The sequence below is a fragment of the Melopsittacus undulatus genome, chromosome 21 (assembly GCF_012275295.1).
Source record: "Melopsittacus undulatus isolate bMelUnd1 chromosome 21, bMelUnd1.mat.Z, whole genome shotgun sequence".
Classification (NCBI taxonomy): domain Eukaryota; kingdom Metazoa; phylum Chordata; class Aves; order Psittaciformes; family Psittaculidae; genus Melopsittacus; species Melopsittacus undulatus.
Genome location: NC_047547.1, coordinates 933,189 through 958,817, shown reverse-complemented (window position 1 = coordinate 958,817; position 25,629 = coordinate 933,189). Strand labels below are relative to the sequence as shown.

The 25,629-nt window shown below is 47.4% G+C and overlaps 2 protein-coding genes across 8 annotated transcripts in view; both read left to right on the top strand.

The window, feature by feature from the left end:
• DIP2B (disco interacting protein 2 homolog B) overlaps positions 1-8,577 on the top strand; it is a 62,702-nt gene extending 54,125 nt beyond the window's left edge. For all 5 annotated transcript variants that reach the window (XM_034071660.1, XM_034071656.1, XM_034071655.1 and 2 more), the window contains 9 exons: positions 169-299; positions 398-566; positions 1,707-1,877; positions 2,342-2,403; positions 2,521-2,578; positions 3,219-3,293; positions 3,855-4,032; positions 4,309-4,432; positions 4,905-8,577. In XM_034071660.1, the coding sequence (XP_033927551.1) occupies positions 169-299; positions 398-566; positions 1,707-1,877; positions 2,342-2,403; positions 2,521-2,578; positions 3,219-3,293; positions 3,855-4,032; positions 4,309-4,432; positions 4,905-5,157 (1,221 nt within the window). In that variant the 3' untranslated portion in view covers positions 5,158-8,577. The remainder of the gene's footprint in view (positions 1-168; positions 300-397; positions 567-1,706; positions 1,878-2,341; positions 2,404-2,520; positions 2,579-3,218; positions 3,294-3,854; positions 4,033-4,308; positions 4,433-4,904) is intronic.
• A 1,178-nt stretch (positions 8,578-9,755) lies between these two features.
• ATF1 (activating transcription factor 1) lies at positions 9,756-25,220 on the top strand. 3 transcript variants are annotated; one of them, XM_034071444.1, is made up of 8 exons: positions 9,756-10,004; positions 15,104-15,220; positions 16,933-17,061; positions 18,852-18,952; positions 19,890-20,020; positions 20,852-21,031; positions 21,123-21,282; positions 22,281-25,220. In XM_034071444.1, exons 2-8 carry the CDS (start codon positions 15,110-15,112, stop codon positions 22,423-22,425), a joined length of 957 nt encoding a protein of 318 aa, XP_033927335.1. In that variant the 5' UTR covers positions 9,756-10,004; positions 15,104-15,109; the 3' UTR covers positions 22,426-25,220. The 3 variants fall into 3 exon arrangements, with proteins under 3 accessions (XP_033927335.1, XP_033927336.1, XP_033927337.1); XM_034071445.1 differs by having other exon boundaries at positions 9,757-10,004; positions 15,104-15,176; XM_034071446.1 differs by lacking the exon at positions 15,104-15,220 and having other exon boundaries at positions 9,757-10,004.
• Positions 25,221-25,629: the final 409 nt, after the last annotated feature.

The window sequence follows — 25,629 nt, the reverse complement described above, 5'->3', positions numbered from 1 at the left end:
CACTGGTCCTGGTTTACTGGGGCTCAGAGGTTCCTGCTGTGGAAGAGGAGGGAATGAAAGGCATCGTTCCTGGAGCAGTGTTAAGGAGTCAAACCCATCTCTGTCTTGATGAACTCCTGGGTTGATGCCCTTCAATTTGAGCATGGTTCCTCTGTCTCTGTGTTGCAGATGTCCCACGCAGCAGTGAGTGGCCTTTGCAGGGCCATCAAGCTGCAGTGTGAGCTCTACTCCTCCCGGCAGATCGCAATTTGTCTTGACCCCTATTGTGGACTGGGGTTTGTGCTCTGGTGCCTTTGCAGGTAGGACGTTGGAGGGCAAAAGGGGAAGGTTGACTCTTGGCTGGTTATAAATGGGAAATGGCATCAAAAAGTGTTTTCTTCCTTAATGTTCCTCACAGTGTGTACTCTGGACACCAGTCAATCTTAATTCCTCCTATGGAGCTGGAATCCAATCTTTTCCTCTGGTTATCTACTGTCAGCCAGTATAAAATAAGGGACACTTTCTGTTCCTATTCAGTCATGGAACTGTGCACAAAGGGACTTGGAAACCAAGTTGAAATGTTAAAGGTAAGGACTGTTCCCCCAGTGCTGTTCCAGAAATGAAGCTGTGGCATGAAAGCAAAGCGATGTGATTGAAGAGGAAAACTGTTGTATTTGAGCAAGTCCACAGCTTGCTCAAAAAGCAAAAGCATTTTGCTTTTGCAGCCCCAGGAAAGGAAAAGGATTGGGATGGATCAGGTGTACGTATTGCAATGCAGGTAGCACATCACCAATGAGTATCAGGGACTGCTGGGCAAACCTTAAGAGAGGATGCCAGCAGCAGGATGCTATGCGGAAGAGCTGCTTATGTAAGAGTCTGCAGTGAAGGCTCAGAGCAGCACATGATGCAAAGCACACATGTCAGGGGATTTGCTAAATAGAGGTGTTTGCTCCTTGGAGATGAGAGGAAGGGAAAACAAAATAGCTCCATAAAGCACTCGAGGTGCCTTTTTTGCAGGAGGTTTACTGAAATAGCGCACTGCATCTGTGAGACTGAGGATTAGCCTTGTTCTGTTGGGGGCAGGAGGGTGTCTGCTCTGGGGTGGATCACCAGTTCAGCAGCACAAGGCACGTGTTTGAGCCACTGGTGAACGCTGTTTAGTGCATTTGTGATCATGTCCAGAAATAAGAATGGATTCTGGACCCAGTTTGGTTGAAGGTTCAATGTGTTTAGAGGAGGCCACAAGGATGCCAGGGGCTGGAGCAGCTCCTGTATGGAGCCAGGCTGAGAAAGCTGGGGCTCTTCAGCCTGGAGAAGCTGCGTGGAGACTTCAGAGCACCTTCCAGTATCTGAAGGGGGCTATAGGGATGCTGGGGATGGACTCTTCATTAGGGACTGCAGTGACAGGACAAGGGGTAACGGGTTCAAAGTGAAACAAGGGAGGTTTAGATTGAATCTAAGGAGGAAGTTCTTTCCTGCGAGGGTGTTGAGGCACTGGAATGGGTTGCCCAGGGAGGCTGTGAATGCTCCATCCCTGGCAGTGATCAAGGCCAGGTTGGACAGGGCCTTGGGTGATATGGTTTAGTGTGAGGTGTCCCTGCCCATGGCAGGGGGGTGGAACTGGATGAGCTTCAGGTCCTTTCCAACCCACCACATTCTAGGTGAGGGTTCAGGCCTGGTGCAGTGTGGCACTCACAGACCTGTGCCCTCCTTCGTGCCTGTTCCAGGCCCGTGGCATCAACCTGTCCTGTGTCCGGACCTGTGTGGTGGTTGCAGAGGAACGGCCCCGGGTTTCCCTCACTCAGTCCTTCTCCAAACTCTTCAAGGACATTGGCCTGTCCTCGCGTGCTGTCAGCACCACCTTCGGGTCAAGAGTCAACGTTGCCATCTGCTTACAGGTAACACAAGGGCAGATGTTGTGTCTGCTGTTGTCATTCCCAGATCCAGTGGTATACCAAGCTGCGCGTGCCTTATGGAGCCCAACATCTGCTTGGTAGAGAGCAGCTGGCACAAGGTTTAAACAGCTTCTTTTTGGCTGCCAGGTTCTATCAGAGATGCTCAAAGCAACTATGCCATTGGAAAGCTGTTTTGTTTCCACTGAAACAAAGGGCTGAGAGCTGAGAGCACTTGGGCTGTATCCATAGCAGCTTCCCCCTCCCCAAAGGTGCATCTCCCACTGGTGTTCCACTGGGAGAGCAAACAGCCTGTTTGGTGGGGTGTTTCCTTTGGTGCAGCTGCAGAGCTGGGGAAATGGGAATATGGAGTTTGCCACCAGTAAGGACCCCCTAGAAACATTCATGAGCTCAGGCAGGAGTTCCCTTGGCTCTGCAGCTGCATTCATTCCTCACTGTTCACTCCTCAGGGAACATCTGGACCTGATCCCACCACGGTTTACGTAGATCTGAAATCCTTGAGACATGACAGGTACCGTGATTTACTTAATAACACTATGGAAAGCGATGGGATGGTCCCGAGCCATCACCTCTCAGGACATTGCAGCTCCTTTTCCCCCTCCCCCAACAATGTCTTCTTTACCTTCAGAGTACGTCTGGTGGAAAGGGGAGCTCCTCAGAGCCTGCTGCTTTCAGAATCTGGGAAGGTAATTCCATGATCATAGAATAGAGAATGTACTACCTGGATATGATAGCACCTAGAGGCCTGGCACGCAGCATCTGCTGACCACACGTTTCTTGTCCCCCCACTCTGATGTGGATGTGTTGCTAGGAGAGGTGGCATGGCATGAGAAGAGGTGGTAATTGGTTACAGCATTCCTTGGGGAAGTGAGTTTGATTTATGATGAAGCATCCATTGGTTCAGGAGCATGCTTTGGTGAAACAAATCAAAGAGTTGGTAAAATGAACCCCACCAAAGGGACTGCTGTCCTGTCCTTGAAATGAGCATTTCAGAGGCTTTCTGTATTATTTAATATAGCTCTTACTCCCTTCTTTAAATGCATGAATAAAAAGGTATTTCCAGTAGTTTTTAACATTGAATTCTACAAAATCAAGATTTGCAAGTCCAGAATGCCTTACCTGGGTGCCTTTTGAGTTATGAAATCCATTCATGCCATTAGCTTCCACCCCATCCTCAGCGTGCGTGTCCTCGCATGTTTGATACCTGGTTGTCAGTGCTGTGGGTGAGATCACACCTTTCCGGAGGTAAAGGAACAGCCTTTGTGTTCCAGTTGGGCATGAAGGTGATTCCCACAGGGATCACGTATTCCTTCTTGTGCTATTTAGATCTTACCTGGAGTCAAAGTGGTCATTGTCAACCCCGAGACCAAAGGGCCCCTTGGAGATTCTCACCTTGGGGAGGTAAGTGCAGGTTTCACCATTTGGGCAGCTTCTGCTGTCTCTGAGCTCTATTCTCCCTTTGCAGTTAGGCAAGCTGCTGTTGACAGGCTGTGAGCTGGATTAGTGCTGTGCAGTGTTTGAGGGGGGTGATTTTACTGTCGGGTGTCAAGGCAAGAAAGCCTCCTAGAAAGGAAAGCTGATTCCACCCTAAACCTTGAATAACTGGCTTCCAAATAATCTCATTTACATTTTGCTTTCTTTACCTTGATTACACACCAGTATATTTGATCTTAGTAGGTTATAATCCATTTTTGGACTTGATGTGTTATAAAACCCCACAGTTTTATTTGCTCAATCCTCAGCTTACAGTTATTAAGAGACTCAATCTGCAAGATGCGTCTTTAAGATTCTTCCAGGATATTTGAAGGCTTGAGCTAAATGCAGACCAGTTTTGGATCTGGAAAACCTTAGATAAAAAGAGAATCTTCTTGTTACAGTTTAATATCTTCCCCATTGTAATACTCTGTGATGCTCTGGCTTTGTAGTGGGTAAGGCCTGACTGGTTTTCCACTCCCTGCACAGATTTGGGTCAATAGTCCACACACAGCCAGTGGCTATTACACTATCTACGACAATGAAACCCTTCAAGCTGATCATTTCAACACTCGCCTGAGTTTTGGTGATGCTGCTCAGACGCTTTGGGCTCGGACCGGTTACCTTGGCTTTGTTCGTCGCACAGAGCTCACAGCTGCCAGTGGAGGTATGGCATGGATTCAGCTGCAGCTTTGACATGAAGGTGATGAGTTTCCATTCACACTGTGTAGATGGAATGAATGGTTTGGCTTGGAAGGGACCTTAGAGATCTAGTTCCACCTTCCACTAGACCAGGCTGCTCCAAGCCCCATCCAGGGAGGCCTTGATCCGCATGATCTTGATCCAAGAGACACTTGATTTATCTTTTGATGATTCCATGTATTATCTGCCGTTCCCTGTTTCCATAGTACAATACACTCCATGTCGCACCTCTCCTCTCTAGAGCGCCACGATGCACTGTACGTTGTTGGAGCACTGGATGAGACTTTGGAGCTGAGGGGGCTGCGCTACCATCCGATTGACATTGAGACCTCGGTATCTCGGACACACAGAAGCATTGCTGAATGGTAAAACAGCCATGAGAACTGGATTCATCCTGACCTAGCTGAAATGTAACAATGGTCAAGCAAAGACACAGGGTTTAGTAGAAAAACAGCGGGCAAACTGAGGTATTTTTTTGTCATCAGCAAGACATGAACCTCGCTTTCTCTCTGCGGGCCAGAGTAATACTGGGGCTGACTGACTCAGTGTTCTCTCCCAGGCCTTAATTCAAAACAGAAATGATCATTTCCTGCTTTGTGCTGTAAAAACCCATATATATTTGAGTTGGGGAAAGCAGCACTTTGTTCTTACCTCACACTAAGCAGTACTGAGATAGATTTAACTGAGCTTTGATACGTCAGGACTAGGTTGTCTTGGAGTTAGGTGGCTTGGAAATGCAGCCCAAAGCAAGTACTAAACTCCATCTGAGCCTAAAGAATGTTGGATCTTTGTGAGCATAACTGGGTTTTCTGTCTGTTTGTTCTTTCTGACTTTCAGTGCTGTGTTCACATGGACCAACTTGCTCGTGGTTGTCGTGGAGCTGTGTGGCTGTGAACAGGAAGCCCTGGATTTAGTCCCTCTGGTTACCAACGTGGTCCTAGAAGAACATTACCTGATTGTGGGAGTGGTGGTGGTGGTGGATCCTGGAGTTATCCCCATCAATTCCAGAGGAGAGAAACAACGGATGCATCTTCGTGACAGCTTCCTAGCTGATCAGTTAGACCCCATATATGTAGCATACAACATGTGATGTGTATGGGCAGGGGGGAGTGATGTTCAGCGACTTTGTGGGACCACTAAATGACAGGAGGTGGAATGAGAACTGAAGCTGGTGAAAGTTACTAATACTTGATATCAAGTTTGAGATTGCTGCCACATTCCCTTCATCTCATGCTCTGCTGTTGAGACCCCCATTTAACTCCCAAGGGGCAGAAGGAGATGTGGTAGGCAATGGAGAACTTCTGTAACAGTTTACTGCAATATTAGCTTTATAGCAAATGCAAAGTGTGTGAGCTGCAAAATCCCTTAAGGCCTTTACAGTAGTGCTACTTTTTTCATCTGTTGTACATATTTGTATTTTTATCTAATACTGGTTTAGGATTCTATAAGGGGAGGGTTTATTTAGTTAAGATAATAAACTATTAAGACAAGGGTCATCAGAGTTCTGCAGTTCCCTGCTCTATAATGTCCTTTGCATCTGGACTGGAGCTGTTCATCCCATGGGATCACACAACCTGGTTAAAATTGTGCCATGACCAAACCAGTAACGCCCGGAATCGAAGAGTTACTTATTCCTATAGATATTTCTTGAATTTAAAGAAGAATTTTGCCTATATTTTAAATATGTAAATATTATTATACATAATTCACTTAGAAAATTAACTTGGATAATGATGACAGCTGAAGGTAGACATTTTTAAGGACGAGTAACTTTTGTGGTCCTTGGAATTCCATTTGGTTAGACAACTAATGTGAGCTAAACACCCCTTTCACAAGCTTCCTTATTTCAGTGTGTAGTCTTTTATTGCTGGCCAGATGTGTGTCACAGCATGCAGAAACCTTTGATTCCAAGGCACATCTTCCTAAAAGAGGCTGAATTGAAACAGTGACGTGGAATTGGGTTGAAATCGCAGTGCAAGTCTTAGATGCTTAACAGAAAGGATGCACCCGATGCCTCTGCCTCATCCTGCATCACCTTGTGTTTGAAGGGAAGAAAGTCCATTAGACTGACACAGTTAAACTCCCTGTTCATGCAGTTCAGCCACCGCTCCATGTAGTTCCCTCTGGGAAGAGCAAGAAATACTGTAAATAGGCTTCAGTGTGGGAGGCAGCAACCTGGGTTCCCTCAAAGCAATCACTAGAAAGAATGAGATGGTGCTGGGGTTTAAGTTGAATTCATTTTTATCTCTTACAGGAGGAGGCCCAAAAACAAGACAGAGCAATTCTATTAAAGACATTGTTAAATAAATGTAGTGCATCATATCCCAGCCTTCAAACACTTTCCACATTCCTAAAGGTCAAGAAACAGAAGCCTTAGAGTAGCGTGTGTAAGCTCTTACAGTGAGGAAGCAATTGCACAGTGGGCTGAGGTGTTTAAGCTTTGACTCAAAAATCACCTTTCTTGCATTTAATACTTCATCGTCTTCTAAGAACAATTAAATTCCTGTGCATGTTGAGGGAATCAGATTCTGGAAGCAATGGGAGCTGATACCAGATACTGCAACAGGGGGGGTTTTGAGTCAGAAGTGGTCTCCAGTGTAAGTGAACTTGTTGAGATGTTCCAAATGACCTTGTTTGAAGTTTGGGGGCAGTTTGGCATCGCTTTATAGGCTGAACTCTGAAGACCCTGTGGCAGCTGGAGCAGAACTCAGTGTATCTGTAAGCAAACCAGAGCTCCGGATGCACTGTTAGTTCTTTGCCGAAGGCAGGAGTGTTCCAAATGCTATTCCTGAAACCCCTTTGGTGGGAGAATAGATTCAGGCACTGGAAGTTATTATGGCAAGCGTAGAGTTGAGTTGCTTGCAAACACTTCACTTTACCTCTCTGAACCATGTCTGGATCCACCACAGCGGTCAGGCAACGTGGGAGATGCTGTTTTCATGGGGAGGGAGGTGGCCCTGTGACCTGGTGCTGCTGGTGGTGCTATGGTTTAGGGTGCGAAGTGCACAAAAGAGGTTCTCCCTCTTCAGCCAGCAAAGTCATCTTGTTCCATTGACCATCACTCTTTGTATGTGTTTTGCAGTGCAGCTTCACTTCGTTGCCTGTTCCTGGTGGTCGTCACCTTTTTCTTCCTCAAAGTGAAGCCTTTGGTGACTTGTTTCCACGACTCTGTTGTCCATTGAAGGGGATTTTATGTGCAGTTTTAGGATTGTCTTTTGTTTTAACTCGTGATATTTCAGCTATAAGGAAAACGCATGTATTAATTCAATCCAAGAGCCCCAGTATGGGGCAGACTGACTTTCCAAAATGGCTTTTTAAAGACATACTGGATTATTTTGGGTTTCTTTTTTTTTCCCTTGTTTTTATTGGCATAGGTATTAATGGCTTCTCTTGGTTTGGGGATTTCTCTTGCAAGTTTACTGGGTGCTCTTAACCTCTCTTCTGGCATGTTCCATTTCTCTGCCTTGGAGAACTGCAAGTTTACAGTCCTGCCCCTTGAAGGAGAGCACATTCCATCCCTGATCTCCAGTAAGTGACACACAGCAGCTGGCCAGCTTGGGCTTTGCTTCTGTCCATGTTTGGCACAGTGAAGAGCAATGGCCTGGAGAGGAGGAAGTACGGAGCTGTGACTCTGGAAACCATGCATTCCAGCTCCAGCTCTGCTAATGACTTACTACAAGGCCTTCCACGGGTCATTTCACTCACTCCTTCCGTTTCTTCCTCTGTAAAGGAGGATCTTATCTAATCCTTACAACATCCCTGTGAGGTAACTAACTGTACAGCACTAAGTGCTAGCTATTTCTCATTGCAAGCCTCTTTGAGGCTGGGCTCGGTTTGTTCTTCCGAACTGGTTAAGTGATCATTTGGTTGTCAGGGCAAAGCTGTCACAAGATGCAGCTGTGGTGCTTTAGAGAACAAACTCAGTCACTTGGCAGGGCCACTGGGTTCAGAGCTGGATGCTTTCCCCTAAGTGCTGACTCAAGCCTGGAATCCCAAGCAGCAGACTCTCCACACCAGTTTGACTTTGCAGCTTGTGCAGAAGGCAAAAGTATTCCCTGCCATGGCCCATCCGATTCCATGCTAACAGCTGCAGTGAAACTTACCAAGCTAGGAATTCCTAATGCTTTGAACTAAAGGATTTTGTATGTCTTGCTGTTCACGAATATTCCTGAAGCAAAAGATGTGGGTACAGGTAACTTCAAGCCCTGTCTTGTTAGAATTTGCACTGCATTTCTGCTCTAAATGTAATTCAGATGTGTCACGCTAACTGTCCTACAGATAAGGTTGTAAAAACGAGATGCATTTTAGCCCTAGATGGAGTTTTGCTTTCATTTCTGTCAAGCTCTCTGCCATTGTCAGATTCAGGCTGCAGCATTATGTAATTATGTATAAAGGTTTTATTTATTTCAGATTAGATTAGCTCTATGTTTTTAACACCTGGCTGGACAGTGTTCCATTAACGCATTGATTGTGTTTCCTTTGTCTTGTGTTAATAAATATTGATGCCTGATTTGCTTGCTTAGTGCTTCATCTGCTCTTTCTCTTCAAGGATTGTTATTGTAAGGAAGCAACCATGGGGTAAGGAAGGGGACAAGCTCTAAGGATTGTGAGAAATATTTTATGGCACTTGTATGAAGAGATGTTGTGAGATGTATCTGAAGGGGGCTACAGGGATGCTGGGGATGGACTCTTCATTAGGGACTGCAGTGGCAGGACAAGGGGTAACGGGTTCAAACTGAAACAGGGGAGATTTAGATTGGATCTAAGGAGGAAGTTCTTTACTGTGAGGGTGCTGAGGCACTGGAATGGGTTGCCCAGGGAGGTTGTGAATGCTCCATCCCTGGCAGTGTTCAAGGCCAGGTTGGACAGAGCCTTGGGTGCCCTGGTTTAGTGTGAGATGTCCCTGCCCATGGCAGGGGGTTGGAACTGAATGACCTTCAGGGCCTTTCCAGCCCTGACTGTTCTGTGGTTCTATGATCAACCAAGTCACTTAACACAGCCAATAAATCCTTCCATAAACGTACTGAGCAGCGCTCAGGTACCCCGAACGGCACCGATTCCTGCTCCCGTTGTCACGGCTCCGGCCCAGGCAACTTCAGTGGTCTCACAACGTGAGACAGAGCGACTTTAACACCCTTTGTGTATGGGAAGCCGCAAATACGAACCTGTGGAAGCAGAAACCATCACTGAACCCCGTTAGGATCCATCACCGCAGTGCTGCTGTGCCCAATACACGGCAACCAACGCTGGGAGCTGCGAAGGCCGCAGAGGAACGCAGTAAAGCTTTAACCGGACCCTTCCTAACGCGCTATAGGTGAGGGCAGGAGACGCGCTAAGGCCTGGGTCCGGTTTCCCCTCACGCTGCGCTTGGAACCGGACGCTCCTGAGCTCCTTCCCGATCCAAACCGGTCCCTGTGGCTCCAGGCTGAGGCCGGGCCTGGTTACCGGTGCCTCGTGGAGGCCGCAGCGATGCCGGCTCCGGGAGGGGCCTGGATCCAGCGGGAAGGATCCGGTTTTCCCGGCCGCGGAGCCAAGGAATGCTCCGCTTCCCCGGGAATAGGCCCAGGCCTGGGCGGTCCGCCAGAGGCGCCATCGCGCTCCCGGGTGCCGGTGGCTACGCTCTATCACCGCCTCTCTATGGTACCCGTGGCTGGAAAGCGCCGTGCGGAGGCGGGGCCGCCAGTAGACGCTCTAGCCTCCGCCTAGCGGGGCTTTACGCTGAGGGAAACTCTATGGTGGGCCTCTCTAGGCTGGGTCTCCGCGGGGACTCTATGGTCGCAGTCCGCCCACCGCGAGCGTCCCGCACGGCCCCGTGTTTACGATGCCGCCGGCGCCGCTTTCCTGAGGCCGGGACGGGCTCGGCTCCGGTTGCTCCGGTTGCTCCGGTTCCTCCTCTCCCGACGCGCGGCCACCGGCGGGGCCCGGCGGGGCTCTGAGGTAAGAGCGGCCTCCGCCGCCCCCTTCCCCTCGGCCCGCCCGCCCCTTCCCACCCCCCTCGGCCCGGCCAGGCCCGGCCAGGCCGCGCCGCTCCCGTGAGGCCGGGCCGAGCCCCGCACCCGCTGCCTGCGGGGGTTCCGGACGGGAGCAGCGGGCAGGGCCCGGCGCGGAGCTGTCAGGGACCGGGAGCGAGCGGTGGGGAGCGGAGCGGCTCCGGCTGGGTCCCTAAACGGGGCCATGGGTGTCCCTGGTCGGTAACGGCACCCCAGGGCCGTGCCCGTCCGTTTCCAAGCGGTGGGTGGGAGCTGTGGGGTGTAAACGGTACCGGTGTCTCCGTCTGACAGAGGCCGGGACCCCTCATGTCCTGCGTTCCGCACCGGGGCTCCTCCTGCTCAGGCTGCCGGGGAAGGGAGCGCTCTTCGGGCTTCATTGCCCTGCAGGAGGCTGGGGCTTGGGGGGAGAGGAAGGGGAAGCGCTCCCGAAGTGTTCGGGAGTGAATGAGACCCAAAGCAGCCACCGGGTGCTGGGACTGGGGTCCCCCCGCCTGCTGCCTGCCCGCAGTGGGGGGGATGCGCTGGCTTTGGCTTGCGCCTGTTCCTGGAAGGAAACGGGAATCCCGACAGAAGAAACTTTCCCCCCGTCCCTTCACTGCACAATGAAGCAAACGGGCGGGGATGTGCCCGGATTTCCCCCCCCGGAATGCTCTATTTGTGCGGGGCAGAATCTGGCTCTTGGTATTTAAGGATCGAATTCAGTGTCCGGTGGGCCTTGGGGGTGCTTTAAGGCTTTATAAATATCTATATTTGATCATATTTAATAGTGTGGAATATATAATAAACATATAAATGGTAAAACACGTTATAGAAAATAGAATAAATACTTTTATAATTTTTAAGAGTTTATAAATACATTTTATAATATTTAATAATAGATAATAATTATTAAACAGAAATTATATAAAATGTATTTATAATACTTTAAGACTTGACAAATACCTCTTTTATAACATTTAATAATATATAATGTATAAAAACAAATTATGAAATATAGAAATTATATGAAAAAAGTAAATATAGTACTTTTAAGATGTAAATATAGATTTTATAAGGTTTAATAATATATAATATGTGAATAACATCAAGTATAAAATATAAAAATTGTATAAAAATAATACATAGAATATTTATAATGCTTTGAGACTTTATAAATATATATTCTATAATAATATCTAAATAAGATAAATTATAAAATATAGAAGTTATATCAAAATTAATAAAGGTAATATTTCTAATACTTTCAGACTTTCTCAAGTCCTAAAAAGAAACCCCCAACCCCAGCTGCCTCTTGCTGTGTCTCAGCACCCAAACACCATTGAGGCCTTTCCTCTGCTAGGTTGAAAGGGCAGAAGAGGCCTTAGTGCTTTCCTTTGGTGCTCTTGCACCCCACCTCGCTTCTCTTTGCCTTCCTCTTAGATCCCACTCTTGTTCTTTGCCTCCTGGGGCAGGGGCTCACCAGGCAGGGCAGGAGAGCAGGGGCCTCTTTGGTTTCTTCTCTTTAATGGAGCTTCCTCAGCTGTTTAGGTTTGGCTTTGTGGTCCTTGAGGGGTAGTTCAAGCGGAGGAGCATCACATCAGGAGGGTGCATGGGGACTTCAGCTTGCCCACAGTGAACGGCAAGGTTCCTGTTCCTGCTTACAGGGAAGACGTGTTTGAAGCACCAGCGTTTCTGTGGCTGGAGAGAGGTGATTCAGAGTCCTTCAGAGCACGCTTCCTGATGCTGCTCCTGCAGAATCCTTTCATGTCATCATGGAATGGGTTGGGTTGGAAAGGACCTGAAGCTCATCCAGTTCCATCCCCCTGCCATGGGCAGGGACACCTCACACTAAACCATATCACCCAAGGCTCTGCCCAACCTGGCCTTGAACACTGCCAGGGATGGAGCATTCACAACCTCCCTGGGCAACCCATTCCAGTGCCTCAACACCCTCACAGTAAAGAACTTCCTCCTTAGATCCAATCTAAACCTCCCCTGTTTCACTTTGAACCCGTTACCCCTTGTCCTGTCACTGCAGTCCCTAATGAAGAGTCCCTCCCCAGCATCCCTATAGCCCCTTTCATTTCAGTTGAGTTACTTTGGAGCACTGATTTTATTCTGAAAAGCACCATCCTCACCTATCTGCCTACTAAGTGATTTTCCTGCAGGTTGGAACCACGGTTATTCCCTGGCTAGTAAATCATCGGGTCCTGCTTTTATGAATTCCCCCTTGCCTGTGCTCCGTGACATGGGAAACTCTTCCTTCACCCCCAAACTATGCAGCTGGTTTCAGCTAAACATGGTCTGGTGCTTGTAACTGCAAAATGATGAAACCCCACTGCAGTTCTCATCTTTGGTGCTGAGAACTTGCAGGTTGAAGTTCTCCATTGGCACTATCCAGTGGAGGGTGTTCACAGGCGGCCATTCCAATGGGAAATCCGTGGTTTTCCAGGTAAAGGGGTTATTTTAGCAGGGTAGAAGCATGTGGAGTCTTCTTGTGTGACTGTCACACAAGGCCAGAGCGGGCATTTCACCTCCTTTACTCGCTGGAGGATGAGATGCAGTTGTCATTGACACCTTGTTATAATCACTTGCTAACCCTTAGTACCTTATTAATACCCTTTCACTGAATCAATAGGTGTTGAGTTAATGTTTAGCCAAATATTACAGAGGAAGCAAGGATGAAGGAAACTTGAGCAGCAAGTTTACCATGGGAGATGCTTTACCTTTGATTCCTGTAAGCAGGACTTCACGCCTCCGAGAGGAAGAGCACAAACCCCTTTGTGCTTTGCCCCTGCTTTGTTTCCTTTGGGTGGTTTCATATCTGTTGGTTTCATTGTTTCTTGCAGTCGATTTTGCTGCTGGTTTGAGTCGTTCCTGGGACAAGAAGGCAGAGCAAACCAGTAAGAGAGGGGAAGGCGGTGTGTGGTTTAGCACTACAGAAATGAATGGGGTGTTTCTGTCGCACTGGAAATGTATGTTCATTTCTGCTGTTGACTGGATTTCATTTTGACAGTGCCCTGTTTACTTGTGACACTTGCCAGCTCTCCCCTTGCAGGGGTACAAAAGGTAGATTGTCCTTTATATGAAGCTAAAGCAGCTTAGAGGGGATGATAAGGACTGTATCCCTTCTTGCTTCTTGTTGATTCTGCTCTTTATCCTCTATAGCTTCAGTATATTTAAATGGCAGGCGGAGAGAGCTGGGCTGGGGCAGCCTGGACAAGAGAAGGCTCCTGAAGGGGAGACCTGAGAGCAGCTCCAGGGCCTAAAGGGGCTGCAGGAAACCTGGAGAGGGGCTTGGGACAAGGGATGCAGGGACAGGCCAAGGGGAATGGCTTTAACCTGCCCGAGGGGAAACTGAGCTGAGCTCTGAGGCAGAAGCTGTTCCCTGTGAGGGTGCTGAGGCGCTGGCACAGGGTGCCCAGAGAAGCTGTGGCTGCCCCATCCCTGGCAGTGCTCAAGGCCAGGTTGGACACAGGGGCTTGGAGCAGCTGCTCCAGTGGAAGGGGTCCCTGCCCATGGCAGGGGTTGGAGCTGGAGGAGCTTTAAGCTCATTTCAACCCAAACCAGCCTGGGATTGTGTGGAATTACTTTAGATCTCAATTCCCTTTCCTTAACAAACAAATGTACAAGTAAAAAGCCCCAGTTGGATTTCCTGATGTTCAGGTGAGCTCTGCAGCAGCAGCAGCTGGAAAAAAGGAACTGTTGGAATCACGTTGCTCCACTCCCCATGGAGCTGGGTGTCAGGTGGGATCCTCAGCTCTGATTCATGCTCCTGACCATGCAGAGGGGAATGTGCTGTTGCATTAGCACCAGCAGCAATGTGATAATCCTAGCTAAGGCAGTCAGGATAGTTTTGATTAAGCAGAGGGATTCCAGAAGCTGGGAACAGCTGAAGCGCTGCCTGGCTCCTGTGAGCTCTTATTGCAGAGTGAAGCCTTCATTTTTGCTATGGACAAACTGGTTTATGTGCATGGACATAAGTATATTGGGAAGCTGGATCATGTGCTGGAGGATGCTTATTCCATGCTATAAGGGTTCTGGCTTCATGTGTCACTCAGCCATCAGTTTTGATCCAGAGTTTGGGATTAGTAACTTCCTAGAGTGGGAGATGAGGGAGGATTCCAAGAACGAGGTTCTGCTCTTGGTGTCCATTGACTTTTTACCCCCCCAGTCGACGTCAAGGCTGCGAGAGCTGTGGTTGATCTCAGTGGGGAAAAAGCAATGACTCACATTTCCACAGAAAGAGCTGTAATTTCCAGTCTCATAGCAACTGTCCCTTCAAGAGCTTCAAACCTCCTATGACAGAAAGATGAACACTCACCCATCATCTCATAATGCTCTAGGCTGGTCCCCCCCCTCCGCCAGCCCAAAGCATGCGTTCAACATCCCCAAATCCCCCACTGTCAGAGAGGGGATGATGCCAAGATGTTGAACAGGTACATATGAAGTCATTGACATGACAGAAGTGTGACTGGATTGCATGGAGACCCAGTGATTTCTGCAGGGTTTAGAACTCGAACCTGTGTGCTCTCTGCTTTGATTGGAATCCCTGGTCTGGCTTTGCACACCTTCAGATAGTTTCAGATAGGTTTGGCTGGTAGCTTGGATAACATAGTTTGGGGAACTCTCTTTCTTAGAGCAAGGGAGTCAGTAGCAATGCTGTGTCTCGGTTGTCTTCCTAAGCCTCATGACTTGACTTTATTTTTAGGAAGAAAACAGGAAATTCAGTCAATGCATGTGACAGCAGACAGCTGCCCCCCGGTGCTGACAGAGGCTTGGCTGCAGGTGGTGGTCAGGGGAGCCCGGTTCCCTGTTCCAAGCAGGGATTTGTGCTGCTCTGAGGCCTCAGGGCGAGTCCATGGAAAGGACCCACCGTGGCCTTCCCCTCGTGCTGCCAGAAGTACATGAAATGCGCTGGGTGTCACAGGGGAAGTGACAAAAACTGCCCCAGTATGACTCAAAGCTTTATGCACGGAGAGCCTATAAAGTAACCCTGGGAGCTGGGCACCCCTCTGGGGCTCACATTTCTCATGAGGTGAATTTAACTCCTTGCTTTTCTTGCAGTTGATTATGGAAGAGGTGCACAAGAGCAGCAGTAACAGTTCAGTGTCTCCTTCGCAACCATCAGCTGTACAAGGTACAACACTACAGGCAGCTCAGCTCTCTCATATTGCTCAACAGGTAAAGCCTGGGCCAAATCTCAGCACACATTTGAGGTAGCTAAGAGCCATTTTTTATGTAGTGATTCTTGACTTCTAGAAACACACAGCGAAGAAAGAACAAAAGAAAGTTGGGAGAAATGGAGCTGGTTGTTGATGGATGACCCAAAATTAATAAACTGGCTTGTGTTCAAAAGGCCAAAATGAAGCGTGCTTGCACAAAATGAATTGTGCATCCTTTCAAAGCGTTGTGGACCCAGCATAAGGGAGCTGCTCGGTGATGAATCGAGGATCTGATTTTCGTTTCTTTCTGAAGAAGTATTTATAGCTCCTTTTGTAGTAATGGCAATCCGGGGTGCTCAGCACCATGGAAACACTTGGATTTTAGCCCAACATGAATACATTCCATGCAATAGATCTTGCAAAGTCGGAAATGTGACATAAAAGTAACATCACTTTCAAAGCTTTAACCTGAATTCCTCCTTTCTGCATTGGAAAGAGCATCTCTGTCCAGGCGCTCTGCTCCCAGCCCTGAGGAACGCTTTTCAGCTCATCCCCTGGTCACCCTGCGGAGGCAGTTTGGATTTTGAGGCAGAATTTAGGTACTTCCTGAGTCGAATACCAGCAAACATCCTGTTGTTTGCTCCAAGGCTGGTTTTCTGCTCTGCTTTGGTAGAAAGATGCCAATGTGTAACAGTGTATGGTACAAAACGTAATATTACACGGAGGGTTAGCAGGGTGAGTTGTAATGATCCCTTCATCTTGTCTTCTATTTCAGATTAATAATAGTGAAGACAGTTGGGGAGGAAAAGGGTTGTTCCTTCATGCGTCAACGTGTATGAACTTGAATCAGTTTTTAAGTGCAAAGTTCAACATCAGAAATGCAGATCTGGAATGGAAGAAGCATTTTCTATGGGGGTAGCAGTGATGCTCAGCTTTTTTTGCCAGTTAAACTTAGATCTCAGCCACAGCATTTATTGAAAGGGATAGTTTTAAACCATGAAAGAGCAGATGCTGTTGGTGTGATTTGCAAAACCCTGCTCTTTGTTCTTCCTTGTCCAGAGCCTGCACACCTTATCTCCTCCAGTTGCCTCTTATCTTCCTTTAGTTACAGCCCCTGTGCCTTGAACTTTCTAAGTAGCTGGGTCAGCTTTTGCTATGCTTCACTCTTGTGATTTCTTTGCTGTGAAATCTTTGAACCATGGCCTCATACTGCTTGCTTTAAAAACAGTAACTCCAAGAACACCAAATCTGTGCGTTATTCAGGCTGCCTTCTGCATCACTGCAGTGCTGTATGGCTGACCTGTCCTAAGCCCTCCATCTTGGGGGTGATTTAACCTCCATTTAGGTGTTAGTGCCCTGAATTCCCATTAACTTTTGTGAGAATTAAGGCTACTTATTAGGCACTTTTGTACCTGCTTGTCTAAGTTGTGGTTCATTTACAACTGCACATATTAAAAGCTGCAGCATTTGAATCATCTGCACATAGTGCTGTGTATGTGATTTCCCCCCTAAGGCAAACGTGTAACTGATGAAACAGCCTTTTTTGTATGCAGATATGTATCTCAGAAATGTGCATCTTGGAAGGATATCTTTATGACTTAGACTTGAAAGAAGCTTCTGCTAATGCATGTTCTCCCCTGGTTTTCCTACATGTAGATGTGATTCTACATGTGTAGATTGTGAATCCTGTGGCACAAACGCTTGTGTTAATGGTTCTTTGCTTTGTTGTAGATGTCTCTAAGAGGTCCTGCACCCCTCACAGTCGTTCAGCTTCCTGGAGAGCAAGTCCAGGTCCAGGGAGTCATTCAGACAGCTCAGTCCTCTTCTGTAATCCACTCACCTCAGGTGCAAACAGTGCAGGTAGGTACAGAATGTCTGTTAAATAACCAAGAATCCTGTTTTCTGTAGTTGAGAGGACTTGTAAAGGCTTGTCTGCCTTGGCTGGCTCTGCCACGGTGCAGCCTGGCTGGCTCTACTGTAAGAGACAGTGAGTAGGCAAGTGACAGAATTTAGGGGATATGTTGTGCTTAATGATTTATTTAGGCCTGAAATGGCTTGTGATGCTCAAATTGCCTTTGGAGTGGAAATGAAACTTATTTGACATCACCTCCCTTTGTAAAAAAACCCCAAAACAAAACCCCAGTCCTGTTCTTGGTGCTCGTAACAGACATGCAACCAGTGTGTTGTAATACCCAAGCGAGGAGAGTGTGGAATAAGCAAGTGAATTAAACTGTCTGTTAGGCAAAGGGGGACCTGAATTGTGGTGCATGAGCTGATGCTTGCTCACCTCCTCTACACCTGAGCTCCCTTTCTGTGGTACTGAAGATCCTGCTTGTTTCTCTTGCTCGTGTGCCTTGGGGAGTTCACAGTCGAGTCTGTTACTGCTTCATGCAGTTCTTGGCTGCAGACAGCCCTCAGGACAGCCCAGCATTGGAGTGAAAGTGTTCAGTGACTGCACTGCTCAGCCAAATGCCTGCAAGAACTGGGCTAAAAGGCCTTCAGTCGTCCCTGATCCTTTTGTACTGTGCTTATCTCTTCGTACAACATGAACATGATAAACCATGGCAAGGAAACCTGTAGTGCATTTTCAGCCCTCATTGTTCCCCTAACATCAGAGCATGGAAAACACCTTCCACTTTGCTTAGAACAGCCAAATGTCCACTGTAGGAGGTTGTGCTTCCTCGAGTCTCCATTCACCCCTCTCCTGTTAACAGGTTCTAGTGGCAGGGTCCCCACTGACTGAGCTCCTTCCATTCTTCCCTGCATTTATGAACACTTTGACCTTGTTGCCCAAAGGTGGGGAGGAAAAATGGCACAGGAGGAGCCTTATTGAATCGCTGCTGGGAGCTTGCTCTTGCCTCTGTAGCAGCAGCTCAGGGTTGCTTTTCCCAGAGCTGTTTGCATTCTTCCTGACTTCTTGTTGCTGACACACACACATAAGTACAAGTAAATGTTTTGTTGGCTTGTATTTAGTATGGAGCATCAGAGAAAAGAGAGCTCTTGCCAGCTGGCTGAGGACACAGCGGAGTAAAGCCATAGATAACACTTTGCACTTTTACTCCCTGCTGCCTTAAATAGTCTTTTCAGTTGACTCTTACATTCCCAGCAGCAAAATACACTGCTCTTCTGTCTGCACAAAGATTTCAGGTACCTTATATGTTTGTCTCCCTACATAAATGCTGTTCTTCCCTTTCCCACCAGTGCCTCAGACAAATTGATGGGTGGGAGCGGCTCACCTATTCAGCAGCTGATAAGATAGTTTGGCTTGTATGATGTGTATGGAAAGAAACCATTCCTGTTTCTTCACTCTGCTGTGTGTGGGTTGATTAATCCCACAGTTTGATCCAGCTAAAACAGCTGCCTTCAAATAGTGGGCATTTACCAGCTTTTAATGGGATAAAAGAGTTTGGGAGCTTTCTTTTTTGGGGGGAAGAGAGGGGTTTTGTTTCATTAGGACCTCACTAGTGATAATTGCTGCAAATAGTGGAAAACACTGAAACTGGAAACCCCCTTTTTTAGTTTCTCTTTGCAATCAGCTGCAGTTGTGTAGTTTGCAGGCAGCTTTAGCTCATACACAAGTACAATGTGTAGCCTCCTGCGGGCGTTTCAGTTGCAGTGTACCAGATAACCCCATTTCATGTATTTTTTAGGTCTCTTCTTTGTCTGAGAGTGAAGATTCTCAGGATTCCTCAGATAGCATAGGCTCTTCACAGAAAGCTCGAGGCATCTTAGCTCGTCGTCCTTCCTACCGGTAAGTGCTACAGGGCTACAAGTGCTTTTGTACCTTTTATTTGAGACCAAAATAGCAACTTCATTCAATGGCTTCCTATATTCTGTTTTCTTTCTCTTGCAACATGCACTGGACCTGTTGCATGCAGTAAACATCCTGTCTGTGTTTCCCAATCCTGCTTCTGCTGCTGCTTTTCAGCTCTTGGATGTTCTATTTGCTCTTCTTAGTACTTTCTGATGGTTTGGTTTCCTGTTGAACTGTGCATCAAAACAAATAGTTTCTGAGGGATTTTAATATTTTGCCTGCAGTAAAAAACAGTGAGGAAAAGGGCAATTCTGACTCCACAGGATAGGAAACCAGGAGCTGTAAGCAGAGCTTCCAAGGAAGAGCTGTTGAGCCCTGCAGGTTTGGGATCAGGAGTTCTCAGTTCTGCTTTCCTCTTCATGGACTTGCCACTAAATCAGGATTTGGCCTGGGGTAAAACACATAAAATTCACGCTTCCCTTGGTGGTTCTTTGAAAGAGAGATGTATCTGTTTTTATAGGGTATTGTTACATAGGACATGGGTTGTGTGAGGAGCTGTGCAAGAGCTGCATTAAATGCAGGGAAAAGTAAAGTTACTGTGTACTGAAAGAGTAATTGACCCTTTTTAGCTTATTCTGACACCAGACAGAGCAAACTGGGTTTCACTGGATACAGAAAGCCTGTTCTTGAGAGAATTAAAGACCAAGTTGTAAATCAAAAGACACCACTCAACAGCCCACTTATATATCCCTGGAAAAGGTTTATGGTGGAAACTGATGCAGCTTTCCCACCAGTGCCATGATGCAGCTGCAGTGCTGGTTTTCAGCACCCAGCTTGCTGGAGGTGACTGAAATCTGCTGTAAATGGGGCAGGTTTGTAACCCTGCAGTGATTTTGTTTCCTGGGTTTAGAACTGAGAAACTTCTCTTTCATAGGAAAATCCTGAAGGATCTTTCTTCTGAAGATACACGTGACAGAAAAGGAGATGAGGAGAGTCCTGGTGTCTCTACTGTTACATCTATGTCCGTTCCCACACCCATCTACCAGACAAGCACTGGACAGTACAGTAAGTTACATGAAACATGTGCCTAACTCGACACATTTTATTCAGCTTGCTTCAAAATACAGATTCTCTTTGTGGTGTATATTTGAGCAAGATGAAACTCAAAAGGTTTGGTTATGTGTTTAACAGTTAGTAACAGTCCTGTGAATGGAAACAGACTGGTATCTTAAGGCTCCAGATAAACTCAGGGCTTTATCTTTGTGTTTGCACATGAGGACGTTCAGAGGATGTTGTTATGAAACACATGGCAGTGTTCTAGTGTTAGAGCTAGTCCCAAACCTAAGATAAGTGAACATACCATTATACATATCACAAGGCCACACCAAACGTTGTCCCTGTGCTATCAGTAAGGTAGCAATTTGTTCCTTTGATTTTATCCCCAAGCAGCAGCCTGCTCTGGGAACTGGAGCACGTCCTCTCCATCCCTGTTCCCTGAGCTGGATGCTCCTCCAGCTCCAGCCCCTGCCATGGGCAGGGACCCCTTCCACTGGAGCAGCTGCTCCAATCCCTGTGTCCAACCTGGCCTTGAGCACTGCCAGGGATGGGGCAGCCACAGCTTCTCTGGGCACCCTGTGCCAGCGCCTCAGCACCCTCACAGAGAAGAGCTTCTGCCTAAGAGCTCATCTCAGTCTCCCCTCGGGCAGGTTCAAGCCATTCCCCTTGGCCTGTCCCTGCATCCCTTGTCCCAAGCCCCTCTCCAGGTTTCCTGCAGCCCCTTTAGGCACTGGAGCTGCTCTCAGGTCTCCCCTTCAGGAGCCTTCTGTTCTCCATGCTGCCCTGCCTTTGTATTTCCCACTGTACAAAGATTGTTGAGCGTGTCCCGTTTCCTTGAAGTTGCCATTGCTGCCAATGGCTTGCAGCTGGCCAGCCCGGGTGCTGACGGCGTGCAGGGTCTGCAGACACTGACAATGGCCAATGCTGGTGGTGCTCAGCCTGGGACGACGATACTGCAGTACGCACAGACATCAGATGGTCAACAGATCCTTGTCCCCAGCAACCAGGTGGTAGTGCAGAGTGAGTACAGCCTCTGGAAGTGATGTGACATGAGCACTAAGGCCAGTGTGACCCTGCCACGTTCTGATGTCTTGTGCTGTTCTCACTCCAGCTGCCTCAGGGGACATGCAGACCTACCAGATCCGCACCACCCCGACCACCACCTCCCTTCCCCAGACCGTGGTGATGACATCTCCTGTCACCCTGACGTCGCAGACCAGTAAGACCGATGATCCCCAGCTGAAACGAGAGATACGGCTCATGAAGAACAGGTAGGGAACTGCACGGGGGCTGCTGGGGTTTGGGATTTCATGTGCTGAAATGCATCCTCAAAGGGCAGACTGCATCCTGCAGACCAACGTTACTGACTGTGCTGTCCCTGAAGAGTGAATTGTCCACTGAAAAGTGGGGGATCCAGGCCAAAACATGCCCCAGGTTCTGTCCTACACGGCTTGGAGAAAACAAATTGGGTTTCCCTGTGGATTGGCTGCCACATGTGGTTCCTACTTCATGCTGTCTACCTATAGAATAGGATCATGGAATCATGGAATGCTTTGGGTTGGAAAGGACGCAAAGCTCATCCAGTTCCATCCCCCTGCCATGGGCAGGGATACCTCACACTAAACCATATCACCCAAGGCTCTGTCGAACCTGGCCTTGAACACTGCCAGGGATGGAGCATTCACAACCTCCCTGGGCAACCCATTCCAGTGCCTCAGCACCCTCACAGTAAAGAACTTTCTCCCTAGATCCAATCTAAACCTCCCTTGTTTCACTTTGAACCCGTTACCCCTTGTCCTGTCACTACAGTCCCTAATGAAGAGTCCCTCCCCAGCATCCCTATAGCCCCCTTCAGATACTGGAAGCAGCTCTGAGGTCTCCACACAGCTTCTTTTCTCCAGGCTGAAGAGCCCCAACTTTCTCAGCCTGGCTCCATACCGGAGCTGCTCCAGTCCCTGAGCATCCTCGTGGCCTCCTCTGGACTTGTTCTAACAGCTCCATGTCCTTTTGATGCTGAGGACACCAGAACTGCACACAATGCTGCAGGCGAGGTCTCACGAGAGCAGAGCAGAGGGGCAGGATCACCTCCTTTGACGTGCTGTCACACTCCTTTGGATGCAGCCCAGGATACATTTTGCACTTTCCAGCCCGTGCTGTTCACGATGGCACTGCCAGCTCCCTCCTGTCATAGTGGTCAGCATCGTCCCATGCAGGAAGCAGAAACATCTCAGCTGTAAACTCAGCAATCCCTTCTGCTTGTGTGTTCCAGAGAAGCTGCTCGAGAATGCCGTCGAAAGAAGAAGGAGTATGTGAAATGCCTGGAAAATCGAGTTGCGGTCCTGGAAAACCAGAACAAAACTCTCATTGAAGAGTTAAAAACTTTGAAAGATCTTTACTGTCATAAAAGCGTGTAAGGAAAGGAGGTAAAACTTTGGACTCTTGACATTTCAGAGGAGAAATTCTTTTTTTTTATACGGGATTTTTTAAACTCTATAGACGAAGGGTCAAAAATTGAAACTTTTCTACCTAGATTTCACAACTTAAGAGACTCTTGAGATTTTATTTGGTGACAAAGTACAAGAAAGGAAACAGGAAAACCTCACCCCAAATTCCTGCTGGCACAACTGGAAACGTTCTAAAGTCACGATTGCACCGACAGGAAAGGACCATCCCGTTTTACAGGGCAGGTGGTTAGAGTTTCTTCCCATACCTCTTGTAACGGAGGCAATGGTTGGTTACAGTTAAAACGTGGATGACATGGAATCCTTGCCATAATAGATGTTAGTAGGAACATTTATAACCAGTTTATGTTTTGATTTCTTACTCTTTTATTCTTCCCCAGTTCTTTTGCTTTCAGCTCTTTGTATGTAAATAGGTTTGGTTTAACCTGGCAGTTGTTTGTTACAGGCGCAGATGCTAACCAGGAGCTCCTACTTTGCTCGAGGTATAAATCATGTTCCCTCTTTCTCAGCTGAGTTACAAAAGTTGGGGTTTTTCTTGTCAACGTTTGCTGTGTTGGTCAGATTTGGGAAGGGGATGCAGAAAGCTGCCAGAGGCCGAATCCTGACGATGTCTGAGGCACGTGAAAGGTGTTGGCTTTCCCTAAGAGAACTCAACACATCCAGGCATTCCCTAGTGCAGCGTGGAAGAACAAGTACTGGTGAAAAAGAGCTCCTGAAGGATGATTTCACAATAGGGTTGCTCTTAGTTGCTGGGCATGGGAAACACCTAGGATTGAGAAACCACCATGTGCTGCCTATAAACACAATGAAATACGCGTTGCTGCTTCTGTCTGGAGGCTCTGCTGTGCTTTGGGATGTTGAAACCAAAATGCTAAAACACAAAAGTGGAAGATATATACCAAAGGGTTACTGAGGTTCTAATATAGGGTTTCTATGCTGAAAGCAGTGCAACATTGCCAGGCTGATTTTGTAAGGTAGGTGATATTTTGCAAAGTAATGGTATCTTTGTAAGCAAATACTCTATTGCAAACAGGTAGATGGGTGGTATATTTTGTAGCTAAATTGTGATCTTTACAGATGCCGAAATTGAGTTTATATATGTATTTTGACAGTTTCTATATTTCATTTTAGTAAGCAAATGAAATATTTTGTGAAGAAGCAGATTTTCAAGCATATATTTTTATGGATAGTACAAAGTCAAAGGAGATCCTCTTTGGTGTAGGAGATATTTGAATTAATTTTGTATGTCTGTAGGCAACTTGCAAAAAAAAAAAAAAGAAAAAAAGGGATCCTAGGGAATATTGGGGGGAAAAAAAAGAGTTAAAAAAACCCCAACCCCAAGAGATCAGGGTTTTTGATTCCCCACAGTTGCTGATATCTGCATGTTCGATCCGGTCGCTATCAGAGATTTGGATTTTCACCAGTTTCAGGTGGCAATGAAATACTGGACGTGATCAGGACTCTTTTGGGTGTGGACTCTCCATTCTTGGAGATACCCAAAAGCTGCCTGGACGAGGTCCTGGGCCGCTGGCTCGAGCAGGGGGTGGGAGGCAGTGACCTCCCAAGGTGCCCTCCCACCTCCCCTCTCCTGTGATCCTGTGAGATGTGTATGCAGTGCTTATTGCATGAATAATAACTACACTGTTTTCCATAGTTAGGATCGAATCCTGCTTTCCAGTTATGTCAGTGGGAATTGCACTATGGACTATGCTACTCAAAAGGTGTTCGAGCTCCGTGTGTGTGTGTTGTGCTAGCTCCCAGCTGAACGCAGCCCAGAGGTCTGCTCACTCCCCAGCTGTGTACTGCTTCTCATACAGTCAGTCAATGTGTTTTATTTGCCTCATCTTTGGCTTAATGGACTTCTTGGCAAGCAGAGCTCTTTGCAAGCGGGATGAGGAAGACAGCATTCCACAATCATGGTGTTAAGTGAGCTGTAAACCCACCTTTCTCTCTGCAGTTTGTAATTGAGGGGTTGTTACAGCCGTTTCCTTTACGCCAAACTGGAGAACCCATTTCTGTTCATGATCATGGCAAGAAAAGGGGGTGCTTTCCTTGCACATCAGTGAGTGAGCAGGGTGGAGGGGTTTGTAGGGAACTGCTCCAAACAGAGGTGTTCAGTGCCTCCTGGTTCTGTCAGTGGGATTGCAGGAAGAAGGAAGCCATGGGACATGCTTGGCACCTCTGGGAACTGGGACCCTCTCAGGTCTGTGCGTATGGTGAAGAGGGTTTGACGCTACAGTACTGCATCCAATGGGAACTCCTGTGTATGGTTTGTGATCCTCATCATGTGCTGTTGTTCCTTTACCTTCTTTTTGTAATACAGGATAACAAGAATAATTAAAGCTATCAAGTGTTAAGACTGTAACAAAATGGTGGCCCATTCTTTCTGTTTTCAGCCAGTAAAACCTGTTGTGCTGCCAGACATCATGGTGGTACCTTTTTATCCTCTTAAAATAAGTGGGTTTTGGAAAGAGCAGCTTCTTTTTCATCATGGAAGTATTAAACAGCAACATGAGTTTGCTCTTTGAGTCATCACTTACGAAGTACTTACTTTGGCTTTACTTCACAGTCTAGATTGTAAGGGAGTGAAATCTGCATCCTGAGAGGAAGAGCTGTAGTCCCTCCTACCGTGGTGGTTATTTCCAAGCAGAAGTCCATGACATGCTTTCTATGACTTGTACATATTTGTTGAAGCAATTAGATGGTTGCAGATTTTGACCTTGGTAAATAAAGTCGCCAGAACCTAATCCCCGATGGTCCTGATTGATTCTTCATGAGCGTAGCACTGAGCAAGCATGGGTGCATTGGGTGTCATTGGGTCCTTCAGTGGCCAGGCAGCACCAGCACCCAGAGCTGTGCCACTCAGCGCTCAGAGAACGAAGTTACTTGGGCATAAATGGTGTTGATCACTGAAAGTAATGAGTGGAGAAACCTTGTCTCTTCCTGCAGGTTCTTTATCCCCTGTTTGCCTGTTGGGCACGGTCCTGCTCTGCCAGCATTCACCCAGCAGAGGGGGCAGTTGCCATGTACCAAAGTCGTGGTAGTCATCACTAAGTTTTGATGGCTGGAAAAGCAGAGAAAAAGGGTAAGAAAAAAGTATTATCAGTTGCTAACATTTCTATATTCAGTTTCATCGTCAGGGTTAAGGCTGTTACC